At 39.0% G+C, this 21,076-nt stretch overlaps 1 protein-coding gene across 1 annotated transcript in view; it reads right to left on the bottom strand.

The window, feature by feature from the left end:
• Window positions 1-21,076, bottom strand: part of UNC80 (unc-80 homolog, NALCN channel complex subunit) — a 167,601-nt gene that overhangs the window by 132,224 nt on the left and 14,301 nt on the right. The window contains exons 6-12 of the mRNA XM_081957199.1: window positions 20,555-20,628; window positions 18,973-19,103; window positions 7,288-7,549; window positions 6,399-6,533; window positions 4,735-4,951; window positions 3,283-3,402; window positions 2,333-2,601 (exon numbers count right to left, since the gene is read on the bottom strand). Of these exons, the coding sequence (XP_081813325.1) occupies window positions 2,333-2,601; window positions 3,283-3,402; window positions 4,735-4,951; window positions 6,399-6,533; window positions 7,288-7,549; window positions 18,973-19,103; window positions 20,555-20,628 (1,208 nt within the window). The remainder of the gene's footprint in view (window positions 1-2,332; window positions 2,602-3,282; window positions 3,403-4,734; window positions 4,952-6,398; window positions 6,534-7,287; window positions 7,550-18,972; window positions 19,104-20,554; window positions 20,629-21,076) is intronic.

Below are 21,076 nucleotides of genomic sequence, written 5' to 3'. Positions count from 1 at the left end.
ATCCCTCTCGCAGTTACTGTTGCTGAGCCATGTTTCACATAATCCAGTGATGGCAAACCTATGGCACGCATGCCACAGGTGGCACGCGGAGCCATTTGTCAGGACACGCGAGACACTGCCCTGTCAGCTTCCGGGGGGGCGGGGGAGGCTGTTTTCGCCCTCCCCGTGCTCTTATAAAGCCTCTGGAGTCTGGGGAGGGCGAAAAAAGCATGCAAAAATGGGTGGGGGTCATGCCTGTAGTGTGCGCATGCACACTGCGGGGGTTGCACATTGCATTATGGGTGCAGCACACCTTCACATGACCCCCCTGTGCTCCCCCCACTAATGGCACGCGAGCCAAAAAAGGTTCGCCATCAGTGACATAATCTGTACTTGTACATTTGGCTTTTCTTGCCTAAGTGTAAAACCTTGCTTTTCTTTCCCTTGAATTTCATTTTGTTAGATAGGGCCCAATGATTAAATCTGCCAAGAGCCATCTGGATCTTGAGCCTATCTTCTGGCATGTTGGCTTTTCCTGCCATCTTGGTAGTCATCTGCAACTGTGGTGAGTTTCCCTTCTATTCCCTCATCTAAATATTCCCATATAATTGTCTTTAGTTAAGACTGAACATATCCATTATGACTTTGGACCCAAGACTTTGGAACCAGTATACAAAAGGAACTTCAGAATACACGGGAGTCACGATGTAGCACATGTCAGCAACAGTGTAAAGCAGCTGTTTTTCTTGAGATCTCATTAAACTTGCAATTGATGCCATCCCAGGAAAGGATGCAGAACATATGTAGATGCTATATTTGTGTTTTCATCCAGTCTGGTGTACCTTCTGGAGGCTGGGTGCAAAGCACTGCACAGCTCTAATAGCAGGTCCTTCAATCTCCATGTAAGCCTTTGTAAAATTTGAACTCATACAAGCTTCCATTCCCTGAATTTCTCAATCAATCTTGAATTGAAATTCTGCTCTTCCAACAAGCTCTTCATAATGACCTGATGGGATGCATATCCTGTTCTCAAAGAAGATGCCAAATAGACTTCAATTGTTCTACTTTCTCTTCGTTAGTTTTTACCTTTTTGCAATCCCACTGAACAGCTGGTATAATTGTAAACTTACATGGAAAAGTTTTTCCCCCAGCATAATTCATTACCTTTGATTTATTGTGATATTTTTTGTTTTGTTGCATCATCTTTTCAAATCAGGACTACTTTTATGTACGTTTGCACGATGATTATCACTCCTATGTCTCTCCTCTTGATTGTGCAACTGGTTTGGTTTCTTCTGCTGCCTTCCACTTTTTCCCCATCTGGAACTGTTTACTACTGTACTTTTTTGGGAAATTCTACTTATTTTCATCTTTGGCCTATTTTCCCATTATTTTCTCCTGCGGCAGGAACCTAGTTATCATTGTTTTGATAACTGTTTCACAAATTATTGTTCTTAAAATCAAGAATGCTTGCATTCCAGAATCATCCAAATGTTCCTACTGTTGTATTTCTACTCCATTTAGTATACCTAATAGGCTACAATTACGTCAAATATAGTTGATACTCATGTTTTTCTCTGCCTTCTGAAGGAAAACATTTTCAAGACAAGATGTTCCTAAAAGGTGTATCTCTGAACACATAGTATGTTGGCATACTTAACATCCTCCAGGTTTGACAGATATTCATCACTATCCTAAGTATCTTGCCTCTCCTTCTCTATCAACATCCTGAAAAAGATCAATGCTTAGCATTGTGCAGCTGATTCCTAAAGGATACCAATAAATTAATATAAAGTCTCTGTCACTGAAATCTATTCCTCCACCCTAATTAAAGGTTCTGCATGCATGGAAGTTTAGAAATTAGCCCTTCCACTAAGACGGCAATTTTATTTGAGCATTGTCTGGAATTTGAAAACAACTCAACAAGATTTAAGCCTGCTGGTCATTCAGTGGCACTAAACTTTATACTTCTAAACTCACTGAGAAATGGCAAAATGAAGTTCTTGATTTGCATTTTTAACCTCCTCCATCCTTCAAGTGCAATGTGAGCAACAAAATTTTTGAGGCATAACACAGGATAAAATAAAATATGTGACTCATACTAAAGGAGATCATGTTTTCCACATAATATTTCCATTTTTAACCAAAACTTTCTATACGACCCTGGTTTCAGTATAATGCTATATTACATTCTTTTCACTGAGAATTGGTTGTATATTTTACATTACTATTAATTGATGGAATGACTTTTAGGTAGGGCTGAAGTGGAACAAGACTGCACACTTAAGGGATTTTGATTTGCATCATACAATAACTAGCACAGAAATGAATATTGCTTTCTCTTGATCATTACCGAAAGATCCAGCATGCCATTCTTGTGGACAAAGTTGCTGGTCCCATCTATGTGATCTGTATCTTCCAGGCAACTATAGTTGATGCAAGAATCTGTCAGACTTCGAGGGAGATTGGCACATGCCAGGGGCTCATGGGGCATTTCCGGTATGGGCACCTGGTTGCAGAGCTTGCGCATGTGCTCACTGAAGAAGTCAGCATAGCCCACGTTGAAAGAGGCCAGGGTGGTATTGAAGGTGGCCACCGTGATGGTGGAAATTTGGGAACGTACTGCAAGAGAGCATCACAGATATTAGTTCATTGGAGAGAGCACTTGACATGAAGGTGTAAGTTGATTCATTTAAGTGTAATATTCAGCTCTGGAACATTACAACTATTCTTCACAACTGATTAAGTGTATAACCACCTATAAACGGAACTAAATAGAGGAAAGAAAAATCCATTGGTCTATTTTGGAACCCTTGTAACAGAGGTGGGTTGCTCCCGGTTCAGCCCAGTTCGGCCAAACCGGTATTGGTGGCAGCAGGAGGCTCTCCCCACCCGCCCAGATGCTTCTGCGCATGCACAGAAGTGTTGCGCCTATGTGCAAGTGCACGAACGAGCAAACTAGTAGTAAACCGGTTAGCAACCCACCACTGCCTTGTAAGATCAGCAACATTTGGGGAAATTTAGTTGTTCATACAAACTTAAGTTCAAACAATATATCATCTTTATCTACAGTAATTCCTGCAATACTGCCCCCTTCTGTTTTAATAATCAGACTCACTTATAGCCGGGACCAGATATAAGCACAAGTCCTGAAAAAAATTCTGGGTAACTCAAAAGTTTGTGATTTCTCACAGGAGAAAAATTAATGTAGCCATAATCTAAGTCTAACTAGTTGTCATCTGGGCTTCTTCAAGAACTATGTGCTGGAAAATCACTTGCTCATGCTCTTGAACATCACCTCACCATGGCTGTTGGAGTGGTCTGGCAGGTCAGTAACCAAAGTATGATGGGAATGAGAATGCCGAGCACTCAGACTTTCCATCTCGGTAGCTGTATCAGAGCTGCCCCGCCTTGTAAATCTCCCTGGAGTAGGCAAAAAAGACATGCATTGTGCTGTTACTGCTGCAGCATCATTTTATTTTGTTTTTGTTTTTATTTATTTTGTTATTGTTTTATTTTGTTATTTCTTGCTATTCTATCACTCACTCAGGAATCATTTGCAAACTGCATAATATTTAAGATTTAAAAAAAATAGGATTAAGATTCACAGGGACTGCACCTTTGTGGACTGTCACAATACACATTTCAGATCATTGTAATGTCCACTGATTAAAGAGACTTAGAATGAGGCATAGGTCAGCAGTCATTTGGTTGAAGTGATGGGTTAAACAAAATTGGCAAACTCATTTATTCTGAACAGGTTTTAACAGGAGCCAGTTATAAATAACATGGGATTTCCCCCTTGTTCAGCCTGTTGCCAATCAGTGGATAGGGGTGAAGGGTAGGAAAGGTTATTTGGCCTTGTATTCTTGCTCAAACATCAGCTTGTTTTTTTTATTCCAACGCATCAGTTTTACGGCTCATAGTGTTTGTTTTTGTTTTGGTGGGAAGTTATATTTCTTATTTTATTTTCATGGATTATGATTTTTAAAAGTACTTCAAAAGCTGGAAATGACTGGGCATCCCCAGATCAGAGAAGTCCTGGAAGTGGCAGCAAAACTGCAGTGAGGAGCATTGCCACTGCATTTGTTACTACAAAGAGTATGAATCAGTGAGAAAGTGCTATAAAAAAAGAATGAAAATGCCCCTTCCCTTTCATGTAAGATGAAGAGACCAAGAAAATGAGTATCTTAGTTGTAATGCAGTGTAATCATTAAGTGACTTAAGAGCTTTAAAAGTTCGATTACAATGGATCAATGAGCTGGAAACAATCTGCTTCCAGTGGGCAGAAAATAATTAATTCTTGAATAATTATCCAGATTAAGCAAACAACAGATATGTAAGATTAAAAGAAAAATTTGCATAAGTAATAACATATAATAAATGGGATTCCTATAAGATTAAATTAATAAATTATGTTGGGTGCCATTAAATGTTGTAAGTGGACTTTTAACTGCCTAATGAGATTTTCTTTCAATTTTCTACCTCCTTCACTACTTTATTCCTCATTTCTCCTCCAGTCTGGTCTGGTGATCCCTTAATTCTCCAGAGCAGATTGGAGGAAATGTGAACAGTACAATTAATACAAGCAGTACAAATAGGAAAGAAGAATTCGTTGTTGTTGTTCCTGTGATTATCAGTAGATAGACATCATTGTGTACACTCCAGGGTTATAAGCAGCTGATGTCCATAACCAGTAGAAAACTCTAGTTTATTACAAAAGTTACATGTCTTCAGTAAGAGCCTTTTATTCACCTAGAATAGTGGTTTGCCACCCTCCTCTCTCAATGCCACGCCTGTCTTCACCAACCCCAGAGAAGCTGCCAAAAGAGAACGTGCTTCGAGTAGGTGATACATCCAAATGGTCTTCATGGAGCAGGAAAGGCACTCCCATTCGCCGTTGCCTTTTCTTCCCTGTGTGGTGGAAAGGAATAGAGCCCTTGCGTTCACGATCCTCCTTGCGGCTCTTGAACTGCAGGAAAAAATGTAGAAGAAATTTATATAGGACAACTCATAAGGGAATTGCAGAAGCCTGAAACAAGAATTCAGAGTTGCTTCAACAGTGAGATGGGTGGTGTATAAACAACAAATCTCTTCTCTGAGGCTCAGATTCTTGAAAATAACCTGGAATTAATTTGCTTTTCCTTTGGGCCTATGCTGTTTTAGGGTAGGGGCAGGCGACATTTAGGTGACCAAGAAACAGGTTTATATATTTTTTCTAGAAAGCTGAAGATCCCACAGTATTAGGTTACCTCATAGCCATTAGCAATACTGAGTTTCTCTGGAGAGTGGATACTTGTCATTACAAAACCCTATTTTATTTTCATGTTTTTTCGACTTCAAAAGGACTAGATACAGTAGTAATTAAGGCATATGTGGTTGCAGGTACTTTTGAGCTACAATTTCCCAATCCTGATTTAAAACAACTGAACTAGGAAAAGATGTATATTGCATTAGTAATAGTTACAAGTGAATTTTAGCTCATTAGAAATGGTTGGGTTTTAGACTGATGGAGAGTGTGGGTTTGGGTTTGGTGCCATAAAATACAGAAGCAACCATGGCATTGCAATAAAATATATGTATATAAGATGGAGATGGTGCCAATAAGACTGGAAAATATTAGGCTATGCGCATCTGGAGTTTGATTCAAAAACTGGAACCGGTCTTGTATATGTGAAATGAGGGCACAGAACCTTTAACACTTAAGAAAATATTGTGATTTTCTCTACATTGCATAAGAAAATATTGTGATTTTCTCTATACTATGCATGGAAGGATAAGAATAATTCCATAATGTCTCAAAGTAACATCGTCCTCTGGAGCTCTCTTACATATCCAGTTTCATTTTGGCATCTTTGCACTGTCACAAATAATTACCAAAATGCACTTAAGAACATTCAAAAAAACTATGTGACAAGTTAAAAAAATCCCAGCAGTTGCATTTAACAATCTTCTGACCTTTTCTTAATGAAAAGCAGCCTCAAGAAAAGGAGGGCACTCTCTCCCTCCAGATCATTTTGCTATTTAACACCCCCCCCCCAAGTTGTTCTTCCTTCCTATCAGCTGCAGGAGATGGCATTGTGAAGGTTACTTTGATTGGAAAAAAAAAATAACAATTTCCTTGCAGTTGCTTTTGGTTTGGTTTGTTTCACTAGATGGAAGTTTATTCCATGGTTTCCCAGTAGGTTTTTTTTTTCAAAATGAAAAGCAGTGTGTACTTCTGAGCTTTAGGTAGGCCTGCCATCATTTCTTGGGCATAGACTATACTAGGCCATAGATCTTAATTGTACCCCATTATGAAAGTAGCAACAGCAAATATAAGGCTAAATCCAATTGCAATATTAGACCTCCATCTAGTAAAATGCAGTTAGTATGTCATTTAGGGATCACACATGGAGTTTAAGACGTCATAGTTTTACCTTTTTAAATATATTCATTCCCAAATCAGAGGAGAGATCTGGAACTGCTGGTCTCCTCAGGTTAGTTAGGGATACTTTGGCAAAAGCTTCGGTGCTTAATGATTTTTCTTCCTCATTACATTTCATTGTGAGATCCTACACTCCCCAAGAAAGACAAGAAAAACACAAGCATGTAAAACGATCTTTTTGTCAGCATTTGTTTCCTTTGGATGATAGAGAATTGGAACCTTGTGGTACCTTGAACTGTGATGTTTTGAATATGAATAAAAGTTTTTATTTAGTTCAGCCATATTCAAACATTTCCAGTGCTAGCTGTTTCCTATCATTACAGACATCCTTCTGCCCATATTCCAGTTTTCTCTCTATAATCTTGCAGTGTTCTCTAGAAAATACAGAGAACAGTCTTCACTGGCTACTTTGGAATCCTCATATCAGATCTTGTTTCTTGAAAGTCTTATTCTTCTGTAGACTTCAAGATTTAGCTAAAGTTGTTGCTGTTCCTAAATATCTGCTTATTTGCACCTCTATTTGCACCTCTCTCTCCCCCCTCGCCTCCCCTCTTCTTATTTGAATCTCATGTTTGATAATATAGAAAAATACTAATCAATACTTCCTCTGCTTGTTTATGATTATAATGATGTCCATGATCTTTTGTTTCTCACTTTATTTAGGTTCTTTTAGCATAAGCACACCAAAACTAAAGAGATATAAACAATCTACAATAAGTAAAGTTCAATATGTATATCTAAAACTTTGATGATAATAATGAGTACTTTGTTCAGCAATACATAATTAAACCGGAACTTCAATCCTAACTTGCAACTGAACTTTTGACCAGGTGTTAATGTTTAAAACTGGAAATATTAGCCATCCAATTGCCTGATTTTACCTGTGTTTTGTGAGTATTGACTAATGAAGGTGTAGCAGCCACCATGGAACTACTGCGTGGTCTTGGCAATGGTGGGACTTCTGGGTCAAATGATTTATCTGGCTTTTCTTCTAACATGTGGCGCAACCGCTGGAGATAATACATCAAGGACCATTGTGTGCCTTCCTCAGACCAGTGTGGTTGAAGCAGGCATCGTAATACAGCAACATCAAAGTAAGTGGCATAGCGGGACCTTTGGCATGGTGGGATCATTAAAGACACTCTGTTACAAAGAGCAAAAAGAAGCACATTAATCCAATCAGTTGAGGAATCAAGGAACAATCAAGATGTGCCCCCCCAGGTAACAATCTGTTTCTTCGTCCTGGATAGAGTTGTTAATATCAGCACGATCTTAACACACAACCCCCAAATGTGGTAACCCATTATTTAGAAAAAAGGGAACACAAACTGATTAATATGAAATGTAGCTTTAATTCTAAGACTTAGGAAAGTGAAGAAGAATGAAAGGGGCCCAGTTGATCTTGAGGATGAATTTAAAAACTCAGCATTGCTGGGAATGTTTCAGAAGGAAGAAACAGCCCCTCTATGGATTCCATGAAAACCTGCCCAATTCTTCTGCCATCTCCGCTGGGCACATATTTCAGATTCTCCTTGTCGTATGTGATAATTACATTAATTAAGTTTCAAAGAGAAGGTCTTCATGATACTCTGGAAAGTGCTAGCTTATAAATTGTGCTTAAAAATCAAGCGTCCAATCCAGTGGTGGGTTCTGGATTCCACATGTATGCGCGTGGCGTGCGCATGTGTCATACTTGCCTGCAACACTTCCGCAAGCCTCTGCGATGCTCCAGCTGCTTGGTGGAGCATCGCATAGGCGCCGTACGGACCAAAAGCTTAAAGCACAGGTAAGGAGCTTGGGCGGGTGGGTGGGCCCTCCGGAGCACCGTACCAGAATGGTATCTGGTGCTCTGGGCAGGCTCAGGTATGCCTGTACCGGGGTGTACCGCCTGCAACCCACCACTGGTCCAATCACAACTAAAGGACTGTTCTTAAATTTACACATGAATATACCAGTGGTGAGATCCCACCGGTTTGGACCGGTTTGGCTGAACTGGTAGTGGTTTGATGGCCTGGGTCGCTGGAACAGCAGCAACCCAGGCTTGCCATGACCCCAAATCAGTTTTTGTTTTTTGCTAGTGCGCATGCACACAGCAATTTTCATTGCACACAGTGCACATCAAGTGTACACACACACACAAAGCACCCACAAGCGAACTGGTAGTAGCAACTGCCAGAACCAACCCCTGGAATATACTCTTCTTAGATTGTCAAATAATTGTTGGCTTTTTAGGTATACACTCCCAAGGACCACTGTTTAGGGATAAAATCCCACTGCAAAGATTCATAAGATTGGATATAAACATGATCATATTCCCTACATTTATAACAACATAAACTCATAATTTTTGAAAATGTACAATGCACAAAATATAACAATTAAAACATGTTACACTGAAATGATAGAATAATATAAGCAGCAGCCACCAGAGTCTTTTAAATGATTCTAAACAACACATATATTTAAAATTAAATCAATAATTGAGTAAAATATGGACAAACAAAAATGTCTGGCTAGTGCCAAAAAGAGAATACAATTACACTGGGAGAGTCATTTCAGAGGTGGAAGACAACCACTGAAAAGGACCATTCCTGTATACTGGTTACTTGAGATTTCAGAATTAGAATGTGCCAGAGTAGGCCTCAGAAGTTTTTCCTAGGATTCACTGAGGACAACTGGGGAAAAGGCATTCCTTTAGATAACGTGGTCCCAAGTTCAGAAGAGCTTTATAGATTAAAACCTGTTCCTTGATCTCAGGAACAGAAGAATTCTGGGTGTCAGTGAAAATAACATTGCAGTCAAATTTTTTTTTTACTTTTTTGTACTAACTTTCCAGATCATATTCAAGAACAGAGTCTGGACAACTCTCAGGGATGCTTTTCTTGCAGTAAATAGGAGGCTATGACCTTCCAACTGTAGGATTCTATTCTACAATTATCTTGCCTGTAGCAATAGATATGTGTACTTGTAAGTGCAATTGGTTGTAGGCATTCCTTCTTCTAAGCATGTGTGTTTGAAAATTGATTAATCAACCATATCTCTATAAAGTGTTTCATCAATTCAACGGATGTTTCATTGATGCATCAATGCTTCTCCTACCAGTTAATGGATTATTGCTTTCAACACTGTTTATATATCTAATGAAAAATATATTAAATGTGAAATTATGTATACTGTAAAATACATCTAATGAATTTTCTACAAAAGTCTTCCTGAGATAAGCATACACTTTCAAGAGCATTTGCATTCTAACATGGATCCTCTAAGTGCTACCATAATCTAATTTGGTTTTGTCATTTTTAACTGAAATTGCACACCTATATGAACCCTAATAATACCACAGGAAAATTATTCCAATTGTCAGGGACAGATTCAGTCTTGTAAACAAACCATATCCACATTTTAACATTTTTCCAATAATGGTATCTGTACTTTTATCATCATCATTTTTCAAAATGTTCACAGCTTGTATTACTTTTCTTCAGGTTTATTGCTGACATTTGTAGTTTAACATATTTCCATAGAATGGTGGCTCCTTGTTTAGGCCATTCATCCACTTACAAAACAATGCTTTATTCCCTACAAAACGAATTTGCTTTTTTTCTGATTCTTTTAGCCTTAACTATTCTTTTCTCTGACTACATTTTCCACTGTCGTCCTTTTCAGAGGTGGGTTCCTACTGGTTCGCACCGGTTTGTTAGAACTGGTTCGTCAAATGTACCGAACAGGTTAGAAGAGGTTCCACTGGTGGACCCAGAAGTAGATTTCACCGGTGGACCTGGAAGTAAGTTCCAGAACGTCTGCCCCGGCCCTGTCGCTTGCCCTACCCATTCTGTTGCAACTCGCTCACTCCACCGCCTGTCCGCACTAAACTAGCCCAACCCACCGCTCACTGATTGGCTGGACTCCAGCCAATCAGCGAGCAGGCTGGAGTCGACCCACCTGCTTCTAACACCCATTTAAAAGCACAGCGGGTCCTCCCTTCATTTTGTTTTGCTTTGCTTTGCCTTCCAGCAGCTTGCTGCTTCCCTCAGGTAAGCAACTAAGCATGAGAAGGGGTGGCGGGGTGGCAGGAGGCTAGCTTATGCCAGCTTGCGGCTTTCGCGAAAGCTGCGAACTGGCGTATGCCACGTGGCCAAAAATAGGTGGGCGGTGGGGGGGGGGAAGGAGAGGAGGCTAGCTTATGCCAGCTCGCGGCTTTCACAAGGGGAGGCCTTCAGGCCTTGCCTAGCGAAAGCCACGAGATGGTGTACGCCACGTGGCTGAAAGGAGAAGATGAAAGGAGGACATGGGCAGCGGCGGTGGGAGGCAGCGGCAGTGGCGGGAGGCTAGCTTACGCCAGCTCGCAGCCTAAAGGAGGTGGGCGTTGGTGTGGGGTGAGCTGGCATGCACCGGCGGCGTCGGCGTCTACAGGGGGTGAGCTGGCATGCGGTGGCAGCAGGGGGTGAGCTGGCGTATGCCGGCGATGGTGGGGGCTGAGCCGGTGGCAGTGGTGGCAGCAGGGAGCCGAGCTGGCATGCACCGGGGGCGGCAGCAGGCTACCTTATGCCAGCTCACGGCTTTCACAAGGAAAGGCCTTCACCTTTCATTTTAAATTATTGTGAGTGGAATACTTTGAAATGGTTTCATTTTAAATTATTATATGTGGAATACTTTGAAATGGTTTCATTTTAAATTATTGTGTGTGAAATACTTTGAAATGGTTTCATTTTAAATTATTGTGTGTGGAATCTTTTTTAAAATTGTCTTAGACTATTTAAAAAAAATATTCTATCAACAATAAATTGAAATAAACCATTTAAAAATATTCTATACTCAATACATTTTAAAGTATTGTGGATAGAATATTTTAAAATGGTTTTATTGTAATTTATTGTGTATAGAATATTTTAATGGTTTTAAGGACTTTTTTATTATTTATAGAATATACTTTTTAAAATTATTTTTAGGGATTTTTTATTTATTTATTGTTTATAGAATATGTTTATTACAAGAAATGTTATTCCTTTTTACAAATGGTTTATTTGTGATGCAATATGTTGCTTTTAAGTGTGCAGGTTGGTGCACACTTATGTGTCTCAAAGTGGCTGCTTTTCTATGGGCAGGCCAGGTTGGTGCAAGGGAGCTTTGCCAGATTTTGTATGTTTCTGTGTGATACCTGGTTGTTTAGGTAATTGTGAGGTGGTTGCTGGTTCTGTGGGCTTCCTGGCACTGTCCTTTATAATTTCCCACAATGCCTTGATGGTTTTTATTCCAGTGGCTTTGTCTTTCCTGTCCTTAGGGTTAGGGGAAAAAACTGGTTTCATCTGCAGTCTTTTGGGGAGAAATTGTTATTTTTTGGTGTTTTCCTGGCACTGTCATAGTTTGTGGGTGTGTAATGTCCCGCAGTTATCTACACATTAATAATGATCAAGTACTAATAATATTTCCTTATACATTTTTGTGACCTTTCCTTACATAATTGGTGTTTTCTTTCATACTTTTAGATTTCTAATTTCTGTTTCTGTTAGTTAGCAATTGCTAAAACAAATCCCATGTGAAAAAGTATTCAAAGCCTTCTTGATTTTAATTGCCAATTTATTTATTCCTGAACATTCTAATATTTATTCATTTTCATATCTCTGTTTTTCTACTGTTGTGCAAACACAATTCCAGCAGCTGCTAACATGTGTAAAATTAAATACGTATTGTATTCCCTTTTAAATAGCCAACAAAATATTTCTTGTTTTAAATCCATATCTTGCTTTACCATTGCTTCTAAGCACGAACTCTTGAATAGCTACTTGGACTGACCTAAGTACTGAACCTAATTCATATATTCATGTTTTTTTGAACTGAGAACTAAATTTCAGAAAAAGAAATCTGTATTGCTCTGTGAATCTACCTATGACATTCATTCTTGATCTAGCTTCTTGGATGAAAGACTATATCTTTCCTGTTTGTTGGGGGACATCCTTCCTGAAAAGACTGTACATTGTTGGGTGAAAACAGAGGTCCCTTCTCTTACCTGTAGTGTAGATCTCAGCTTACAACCAAAATTGAGTCCAATATTGTTTTATTTCTTCTACAGTTAGTATTATTTAACAGGATGAAGAGGCAACAGAGTATGACCGCTAGGACAGTCATCTTTCCTATGTAAGTAGCTGTTTTATTGTTTTGTGTGCTTGTTTCATCCTTAATATAGTAGTGCAAGCAATTAAAATCTTCCTTTCTGTATCTCTTTGTGCAGGCCACTCATTGGAGCAAGGTGGTCAGTGGGTGACTTCAACACTCAAAAGGACAGTAACCTTCCTTTTCTATTATTTTGTGTGCTTGTTTCATCCTAATGCAGTACATGCGATTAAAGTCTTCCTTTCTGTGTCTCTTCTTTGTGCAGGTTATTGGAGCAAGGTAGTGAGGTGGTGGTGTGCAGAAGACCCGGCAAGGCAGTAATCTTCCCTCTATAAGTAGCTGTCTTCATTGTTTTGTGTGCTTGTTTTATCCTAATGCAGTGCATGCGATTAAAGTCCTCCTTTCTGTGTCTCTTCTTTGTGCAGGTTATTGGAGCAAGGTAGTGAGGTGGTGGTGTGCAGAAGACCCGGCAAGGCAGTAATCTTCCCTGTAAGTAGCTGTCTTTATTGTTTTGTGTGCTTGTTTCATCCTAATGCAGTGCATGCAATGGAAGAGTTCATTTCTGTGTCTCTTCTTTTTGCAGGCCATTCATTGGAGTCAGTGATACTGAAAACTGGCAAGGACAGTCATCTTCCTTCTGTAAGTAGCTATTTTATTGTTTCATGTACTTATTTTAATCTTATTGTAGTTTATCCATTGGGGCAAAGAATTCAGTGACATCGTCTTGGCCACTTCACCCAGTCACATGGGCGGCAAGCCACTCCTGCCCGGTCACATTGGTGGCAAGCCACTCCCACCCAGTCACATGGGCGGCAAGCCACTCCCACCCGGTCACATGGGTGGCAAGCCACTCCCACCCGGTCACATGGGCAGCAAGCCACTCCCACCCGGTCACATGGGTGGCAAGCCACTCCCATCCAGTCACATGGGTGGCAAGCCACGCCTACAAAGAGGTTCCAAAATTTTTTGAAACCCACCACTGCACCAGATACAATTTCTTTCATTCATTCTGCTTTTTGCATATTTTTCACTCCATTTCAGGTAGCTCTCATGTCTTCTTTCTTTATTGCATGCTTTTCAGTCATTCTGACAGGAGACAAACCAATCTTCTAATACTTTTATACAAATATATAAAATTATATTGTTGTAACCTCAGACCTAACCTACAGAGACAAACTATTGCTGTAAGTATTTTCCTTTCACTTTTGTTTCTTCCTGTTTTTTCCGTTCCTTTATTTTTCATTTCCCTCAAAAAATCATTCTCAACACTGCAATAAAATTGTCTTCCACACATTCCAAACTTCTGAGCACTCTTGAATTCTTCATTAATTCTCTTGGTCATTCATCACAAACAATTTAATCAATAATGCTTTTAATTTTATATCTCCTCTTCCAATATGTCCTTAAACACAGAGTTATGTTTAGACTATGTATTTAAACTAAAGGGAAACTCATCAAACGGTATAGGGTTTCCTGCCTAGGCAGGGGGTTGGACTAGAAGACCTCCAAGGTCCCTTCCAACTCTACTATTGTATTGTATTGTATTAAATAGTCCCTTCCAACTCTACTATTGTATTGTATTGTATTAAATAGTCACCATTCATTAGAGGGTCTTCAAATGGTCTGTTCATATTTTCTGAATGCTATCATATTGATCCTGCCCATCTATTCATGTCACTAGCAATATATTTTCCCATGAAACACATTCACTCACAATGTTGCTCAGGTCTGGTTCTTCTATTATTGCAATTCATTGCATCATATCATATGAGTATCACCGACTTATGGATTCCTGTTTTCACATGCTTCCATAATAATCTAGATGACAGAAATTCATATTTCCTAACACAGATTTTAACACCTTCCCCCCATAATTACACAAACACCTTCATTTCCCAGCATTTATTTCTGAATGTCACTTCATTCAGATCTATTACATCTTTCCTTTTTTATTAGTTTCACAGATGCTCAACATATCTATTTTCTTTTCTTTTCATTAATTAATGCTGTTAATTATTCCAAGTTTTAATAATCTGTAAGGCTTAATTATGACCATTTAAGTCCATAGATTTGATCTCTGTTCTCCTCATGGTTTTGATCATTCAGAGTTTTCACACAATGCTTTTAATATGATAGAAAAGCTACAAAGCAGGTTACCAAATTTTGTTGTATCCATGTCCTATGTTATATTCTCTGATAACGGTATGGACAATACTAGTCAATGTGGTACATTTCAGCCAGTATGTCACAAGCACCTGGAGCCCAAATTTACCCTGAATATGCCATTCTATGAATGCTTGGATATCTTCTCTAGAAACCATCTTGTTTTCAACTACTTTATTTATTCATATCTCACACATTGAATGGATGAATAAATATAAGTATTCATTGTGACTATTATAAGAAACAGTCATCTCATTTTTTTCTGGATACTATATGATTCATTAAAGGATCTGCTTTTATGAAAAAGATGCGAACTGATATACAGATGAAAGAAAGTTTGAATTATTTTTCCTTATAGAACGTAAGCTAAATACACAGTCATATTATCTTTCACAGATAAACAAAAACATAAGAAAAATGTAACAGTGAGACTGGGGAGACTTTCTTATTTGGGAAAGAAAGCTAAGGAAACTTTAGGCAGACATTCTAAAATCTAAATTAACTCCATCAGAATTGTATACAACATTTAGCTGTACTAAATAAGAATGATTCCTATTGTGCCTCTGTAACAGAATACCTAATCAATTGTTCAGCAAAGGCTTTTTGAGCAAGTTGAAAGATCAGATAAATTACTTTTGATTGAAATAATTATATTCAATGTTCTAATTTCTGACATGCCTTGTGCAGAAAAAAATGTTTCCCAAGACAACTACAAATTTGTGGTACACAGTACAAATAAACAGATTGCAAATCCATGTTATAGCAATATGTTTAAAAGGTTATGAATTTCCTATACACCTTAGATAGAACTTGGTTACAACAATGTCATCTTATTTCTACTATTAAGGATTACATGATAAAATACATAATGATTTTAGTTACTATTGAAGAAATTAATGTATTTTCATGCAATATAACTCTTCCTAACCTTATGCCTCATGCCTTATTTATTCACTGTTAAGCATTTCTTAAAGAAATAATAGATAACATTATCTATGAAAATAAAAACTATTGTTATCATTGTACTATTCGGCAATTTAACAAAGTATTCAGTTAATTAATAGCATGACTAATTCATTTAGTTCTTAGGTTACAATGGCAATTGGGATCAGAATTTTTGTTGCTAAACAATGTGGTCATATAGCACAATGTCACAGGACTACATTGTTTAGTGATGGCAATCACAGTAGTCCCCATTGACATCGTAATCCCAGAATTGTGTGAATTGTTAAGCAGAAAGGGGCAGAAGTCCCATATAACAGATGTCTGTGGGGGGTGGGCACTATGAGGGTGGGTCTGCAGGCAGGTGTGCATTACACTGTAGCCAGGTAGGGGTTGCAATGGAGTATGGAAGCCCTCAGGAGAAACAGCTGCAGAACCTGAGCCTCCTGCTGGCTTCCTCATGGACTTTGCTTGTCCAAAGCAAGCAGGAAAAGTCTCAAATGGTACTCATGAGCCCGGAGGATGCTATAACTCAGTGATGGCAAACCCATGGCACACGTGCCACAGGTGGCACGCGGAGCCATTTGTCAGGGCACGCGAGGCTGAGTTCACCCTTTTTAAAAGCCATTTTTCGACTTCCCCAAGCTCCAGAGGCTTTATAGGAGCCTGGGGAGGGCGAAAACAGCCTTCCCCACCCCCCCAGAAGCCCTCCAGAGGCATCAAGAAAGCCTCCGGACAGTTCCTGAAGCCTTTGGAGCGCTCAAAACGATCCTCCGAGCAAACTGGAAGGTTGTTTTGAGCACTCTGAAGGCTTCAGGGACTGTCCGTAGGCTTCCCTGAAGCCTTCGGAATGCTTAAAACGACCCTCCGAGCAAATCGGAAGTGACGCTTAAAACGACCCTCCAAGCAAACCGGAAGTCACTTCTGGTTTGCTCAGAGGGTCGTTTTGAGCGCTCCGAAGGCGTCAGGGAAGCCTCCGGATGGTCCCTGAAGCCTTCGGAGCGCTCAAAACGACCCTCCGAACAAACCGGAAGTCACTTCCGGTTTGCTCGGAGGATCATTTTGAGCGCTCCAAAGGCTTCAGGGACTGTTCGGAGACCTCACTGATGCCTCCGGAGGGCGTCCGGGGGACTGGGGACACTGTTTTTGCCCTCCCCAGGCTCCTATAAAGCCTCTGGAGCCTGGGGAGGGCGAAAAAAGCATGTAAAAATGGGAGGGGGAGCACCTGTAGTACGCGCATGTGCACTAGGGGTCGTGCATTGCATTATGGTTGCGGCATGTCCGCACACGACCCCCCTGTGTTCCCCCCACTTATGGCACGCGAGCCAAAAAGGGTTCGCCATTGCTGCTATAACTGTTGTAAGTGTGAGCCAGTTGCCAGTTGCCGATCACAATCACATGACCGAAAGTCTGCTGAAATGGTCAGAACTTTGAGAACTGGTCCTAAATTCTCCTTGTTCAGTACTGTTGCAACTTTGAACAGTCAATGAGTAGACTATCGATATATGATACTTTGTCATGTACTTCTATGCTTCCTTAAACTCTATTAAGTTTCTATTGAAATTTATAAAAAATGGCATTCCACTTATTGCTTGAATTCTTTTAAATCTACAAATAACTATTTCAGTGCAACGTTTTTTGTGTGTTCTTGTAAACATATCAGATTTTTCATGTATTCTTGTAAATAAATTAGCTCAAGGAAACATTAGCATAAATAAATGGATAAAAATTCAACTGAATTACTGGAGGAAATAAATTGTGTAAACATTTATATTACTTCAACATAGTTACATTTACGTAGCAACATTTCTAGGTAAATATTGTTATGTTATTTCAAAGAGTTAGGTGAGATATTAAGAAATTGTATATGGCAAGGAGAAACTACTACAATTTATTTATCTAAATTAAACAGTTACATGATGATAACAATTTTAATCTTCCTGACTCGCACCTTTATCATTGGCATATATTTTGACACAAGCAATCAGGTAACATGCCTCTGTTAGTACAAGTAGCAAGTTATTATGTAATTTCTCTGGAATTGTGACAAAGGTCTTGGCTTCATTTTTAGCATTAGCTCTGTTCTGTCTCCTGCATTAAATACAACAAAGCAGGTCTGGAAGTCATCTGGTTGGAGTCAGTGATATTGGTTTTTTCTAAATTATTTTTGTTCCCCTCCTCCCTGTTTTTCCACTCCTGTTTCTCTTTCCCCTTCTCTCTTAAAGCAATTTCTTAAATGTACATTTTTTTCTACTTAATTTTAATTGCACACTAAGCTCACTGCGTCAGTGATTGCACACTTTCCCCAAAGGCCAGCATGTAATGATTGTTTGAATTTTATCTTCAAGGACAGAAATAATTGTATAAAAGCTGAATTGGTAAGTAGAGCAAACAACATTTATTCTGTTCCTGCTTGTTGCTAGGCAACACCCTCTCCAGTTCCATTTGGAGTGATCAATGAGTTCAGCAAACGAAGAAAAATTAATGACGCAGGTTAGAGACCCTGCCTGCAGCTTCATTGCCATAGTGACCACCCAGCTCAGTTTCAGACACTGAATGCCTTACTCTATTTTGAACCTGCATATTTGAGGGAGGAAAGGACCCAATGAATAGAAAATACCAATTTGATTTCCTGTTTTTTTTAACCATCTGTATATGTAAGGCACAAGTCAACCTTTTGACTTCACACTAGTAAGCTACAAGTGCCACATTTCAACAATTTCATCAATAACATTGTGTTAACTATGGATCCTGATTGATAAACAGGGTTGGTCACACATTTGTCCTATCAAATAAGGCATCCACTGGCTAGAGCAGGGCAGGATATTAAGCACTTACATGTGTTTCATTTCAGGCTTTCTATATAAAGAAGTTCCCCAGTTTATACAAAATGAACTATTATCTTTCCTTTTTTTTTTAAAAAAAAGTATTTTATGAATGAAATGTTTTCTGTTAGCCTTTGAAGTATGACAAACTGTTTTAAGGTGTCCAAGACTACAATTCCACAATGGCTAGGGGATAGAGGAGTGTAAGTATTATAATCGAATACTCCTGGCAGGGCACTTGGTTGGATACAGCTGAATTACTGTACTACGTCAATCTGTGCTCAAAATGAAAAATGGCCGTGAAAAACCTGTACTTTAAACACGTTACAATCTTAGGATTTCAAGTGGGACTTTTGGAAAGAAAGATGATGTAGAATAAAGGAAAGCAAAGGAGCACAACATTATCCTGGTGCCTTAACCATTACACCAAACTGGTTCTCCTTAATGGAAAATTTCATAAATTACCCTGTGCTGAAGTAACTGAATTGAAACTGACAAATTTCAACCTTGCAGAAGAATGCCTACCGAGGATAGGGGATTCCTTTCTCTTGGGAGCCTTGGGGTGAGATGCTTCCATCAATGGAATTTCCACGGTAGCAGCCCAGAAAGGCTCGTCTTGGTGGAACGGAGTCTGATTCTGTTGATTCACACACTATCTGCAGGCCAGGAAGAAACAGATTAAAATGCATATTGTGTAGATGCACCAGGGGATGAATACTGTTGGGGCTACTAATTCAAGCAAGAAAACCCCCAGATATTGTCTTGAAAGTTTCTGTAAGTTAGGATGAAAGAAAAATTGCAATTCCCAGAAATAAATTGAAATTACTTTTAGAGCTTGTAGAATGAAAACAAACTGACATGATTAGATACGAAAGAAAATAATTTATAGGTACTGTACATCAAGTCCCAGTTCTCCCTGGGATGATTACATCATGCTTATGTTATATCACTTCCAACAGCAGGTAAAGGCTCATACAATTTGTTGTATTTTGAATGGTTATAATTATTATATGTCACTAAAAAACAAAACCATCAAGAGAGTGCCAGTTTTAAATAAAATATGCAAACGCTTACTCATTGTTTGTGTGTGGGGGGGGGAGGACATATTGTAATCATGTCATACAATGGTTGTTGCAGAAGGACAACCTACTCACAAAGTGGCAGCTGGAATGAGCAGCCAAAAATATTTACAGGAAGACCAGGTATGAAGCTTCCTCTGTCATCCCCTCCACCCTCATTAGATGTTTCCTAATAGTCTAAGTTAGCTTGTTCCTTTTTTCTGGCTAGGTGGGGATGCAAGCAATTATTCTTTTATTGCTGAACATTCTTATTTTCTAAGAATGCTTGATATGATGCTATTGATGGCTACTGTGTTTTGCAGCATTCCAGCTTCCCATTTATTTATGTTTGTTTTAATGTCAGACACAGAGCCTGAAAGCCTCAAAGGAATTACTGCAGGGACACTGGTGCATATGAGTGCCAAGTTTCCTACCGCTATGACAGCAAGGCATTCTGTGCTATAAGCCCTTCCATCTGCACGCTGAGATAATATAACTTAGATGAAAAATTGCCATCCTAGGTGCAACAAAATATATGGTAAGTGGTAAAACAAAAATAAAACAAATACTCAATGCCCCCGAAACCTTCAGGCACTGATTGAAATTGTTTATGGGCTCTTTAGCACGTCAACTTAAAAGGCACCTCAACATGAATCATGTGCAATTTTCCCTAAATCTTCAGTTCTTGGTAGCAGGGAGGACTGACTTGCTTAATCTATTTCACATTTCCAGGTGTCAGGAGGTCCTTTCAGTGAGCCAGGAGCAAAAGGTGGCTCATGGAGAAAGCCAAGGAACCAATCAGATGGTCTATATACACAAATGACCCCATTTTTAGTAGATATTGCTGTTCCAATTTCAATAATTATTTATACAGGGACATTTTATTGAATTTTCTGCCAATGGCTACAATAGAACTACCATTTTTAATGTATATTTAATCACAAGCCCGCATAGCAACTTCTGTTTGGAAGTGTTTTTCTGTCTGCTTACCCGGATCCCACCATTGATTCCTATTACTCCCCCCAAAACAATATAGTCTCAGTGATTACCTCTGTATGCTCATCATCCAAATTAGGTGATTCACATGTAAGACCTTGGTTTTTGATTGGAGAACTCCTCTTTGCTGGCAAATTCAACATTTTGTTAGTACAGAAGCTTCAAGAATCAATCTTTAGCAATTCTGACAGCAGACTATAGTTTCAATGACCCACTCTTCTTAATCATATATGAGTAACTAGTTATCCTCTTTAATACAGAACTATATATTGGGAAATCGAGAATTACGGATTCTAAATCTAATTGCATTTTATTGTAAATATTGGGCAGACAGTATTGCGGGTGAGATCAGAGTTAAAATTGGTAGGTGCAATTCTCAGCTTCTTAAAGATCTATAAGAAGTGATTTATGGTAACTAGGATTTTTTTAGGAGAGGGGTTGTTAGATATAAGTTCTGGTTTTTATTAGTATTACCATAAAAAATAAAAATTGGCTCACAGCATATGAGGTTTGCCTTTGCTTTTTGGGTGAAGCTAGGAAATATCTTTATTATGACTATAAGTTACATTACATCA

Source organism: Natrix helvetica, assembly GCF_964273705.1.
Source record: "Natrix helvetica genome assembly, chromosome: 1".
Lineage (NCBI taxonomy): Eukaryota > Metazoa > Chordata > Lepidosauria > Squamata > Natricidae > Natrix > Natrix helvetica.
This window is presented reverse-complemented; position numbering and strand designations above follow the sequence as displayed.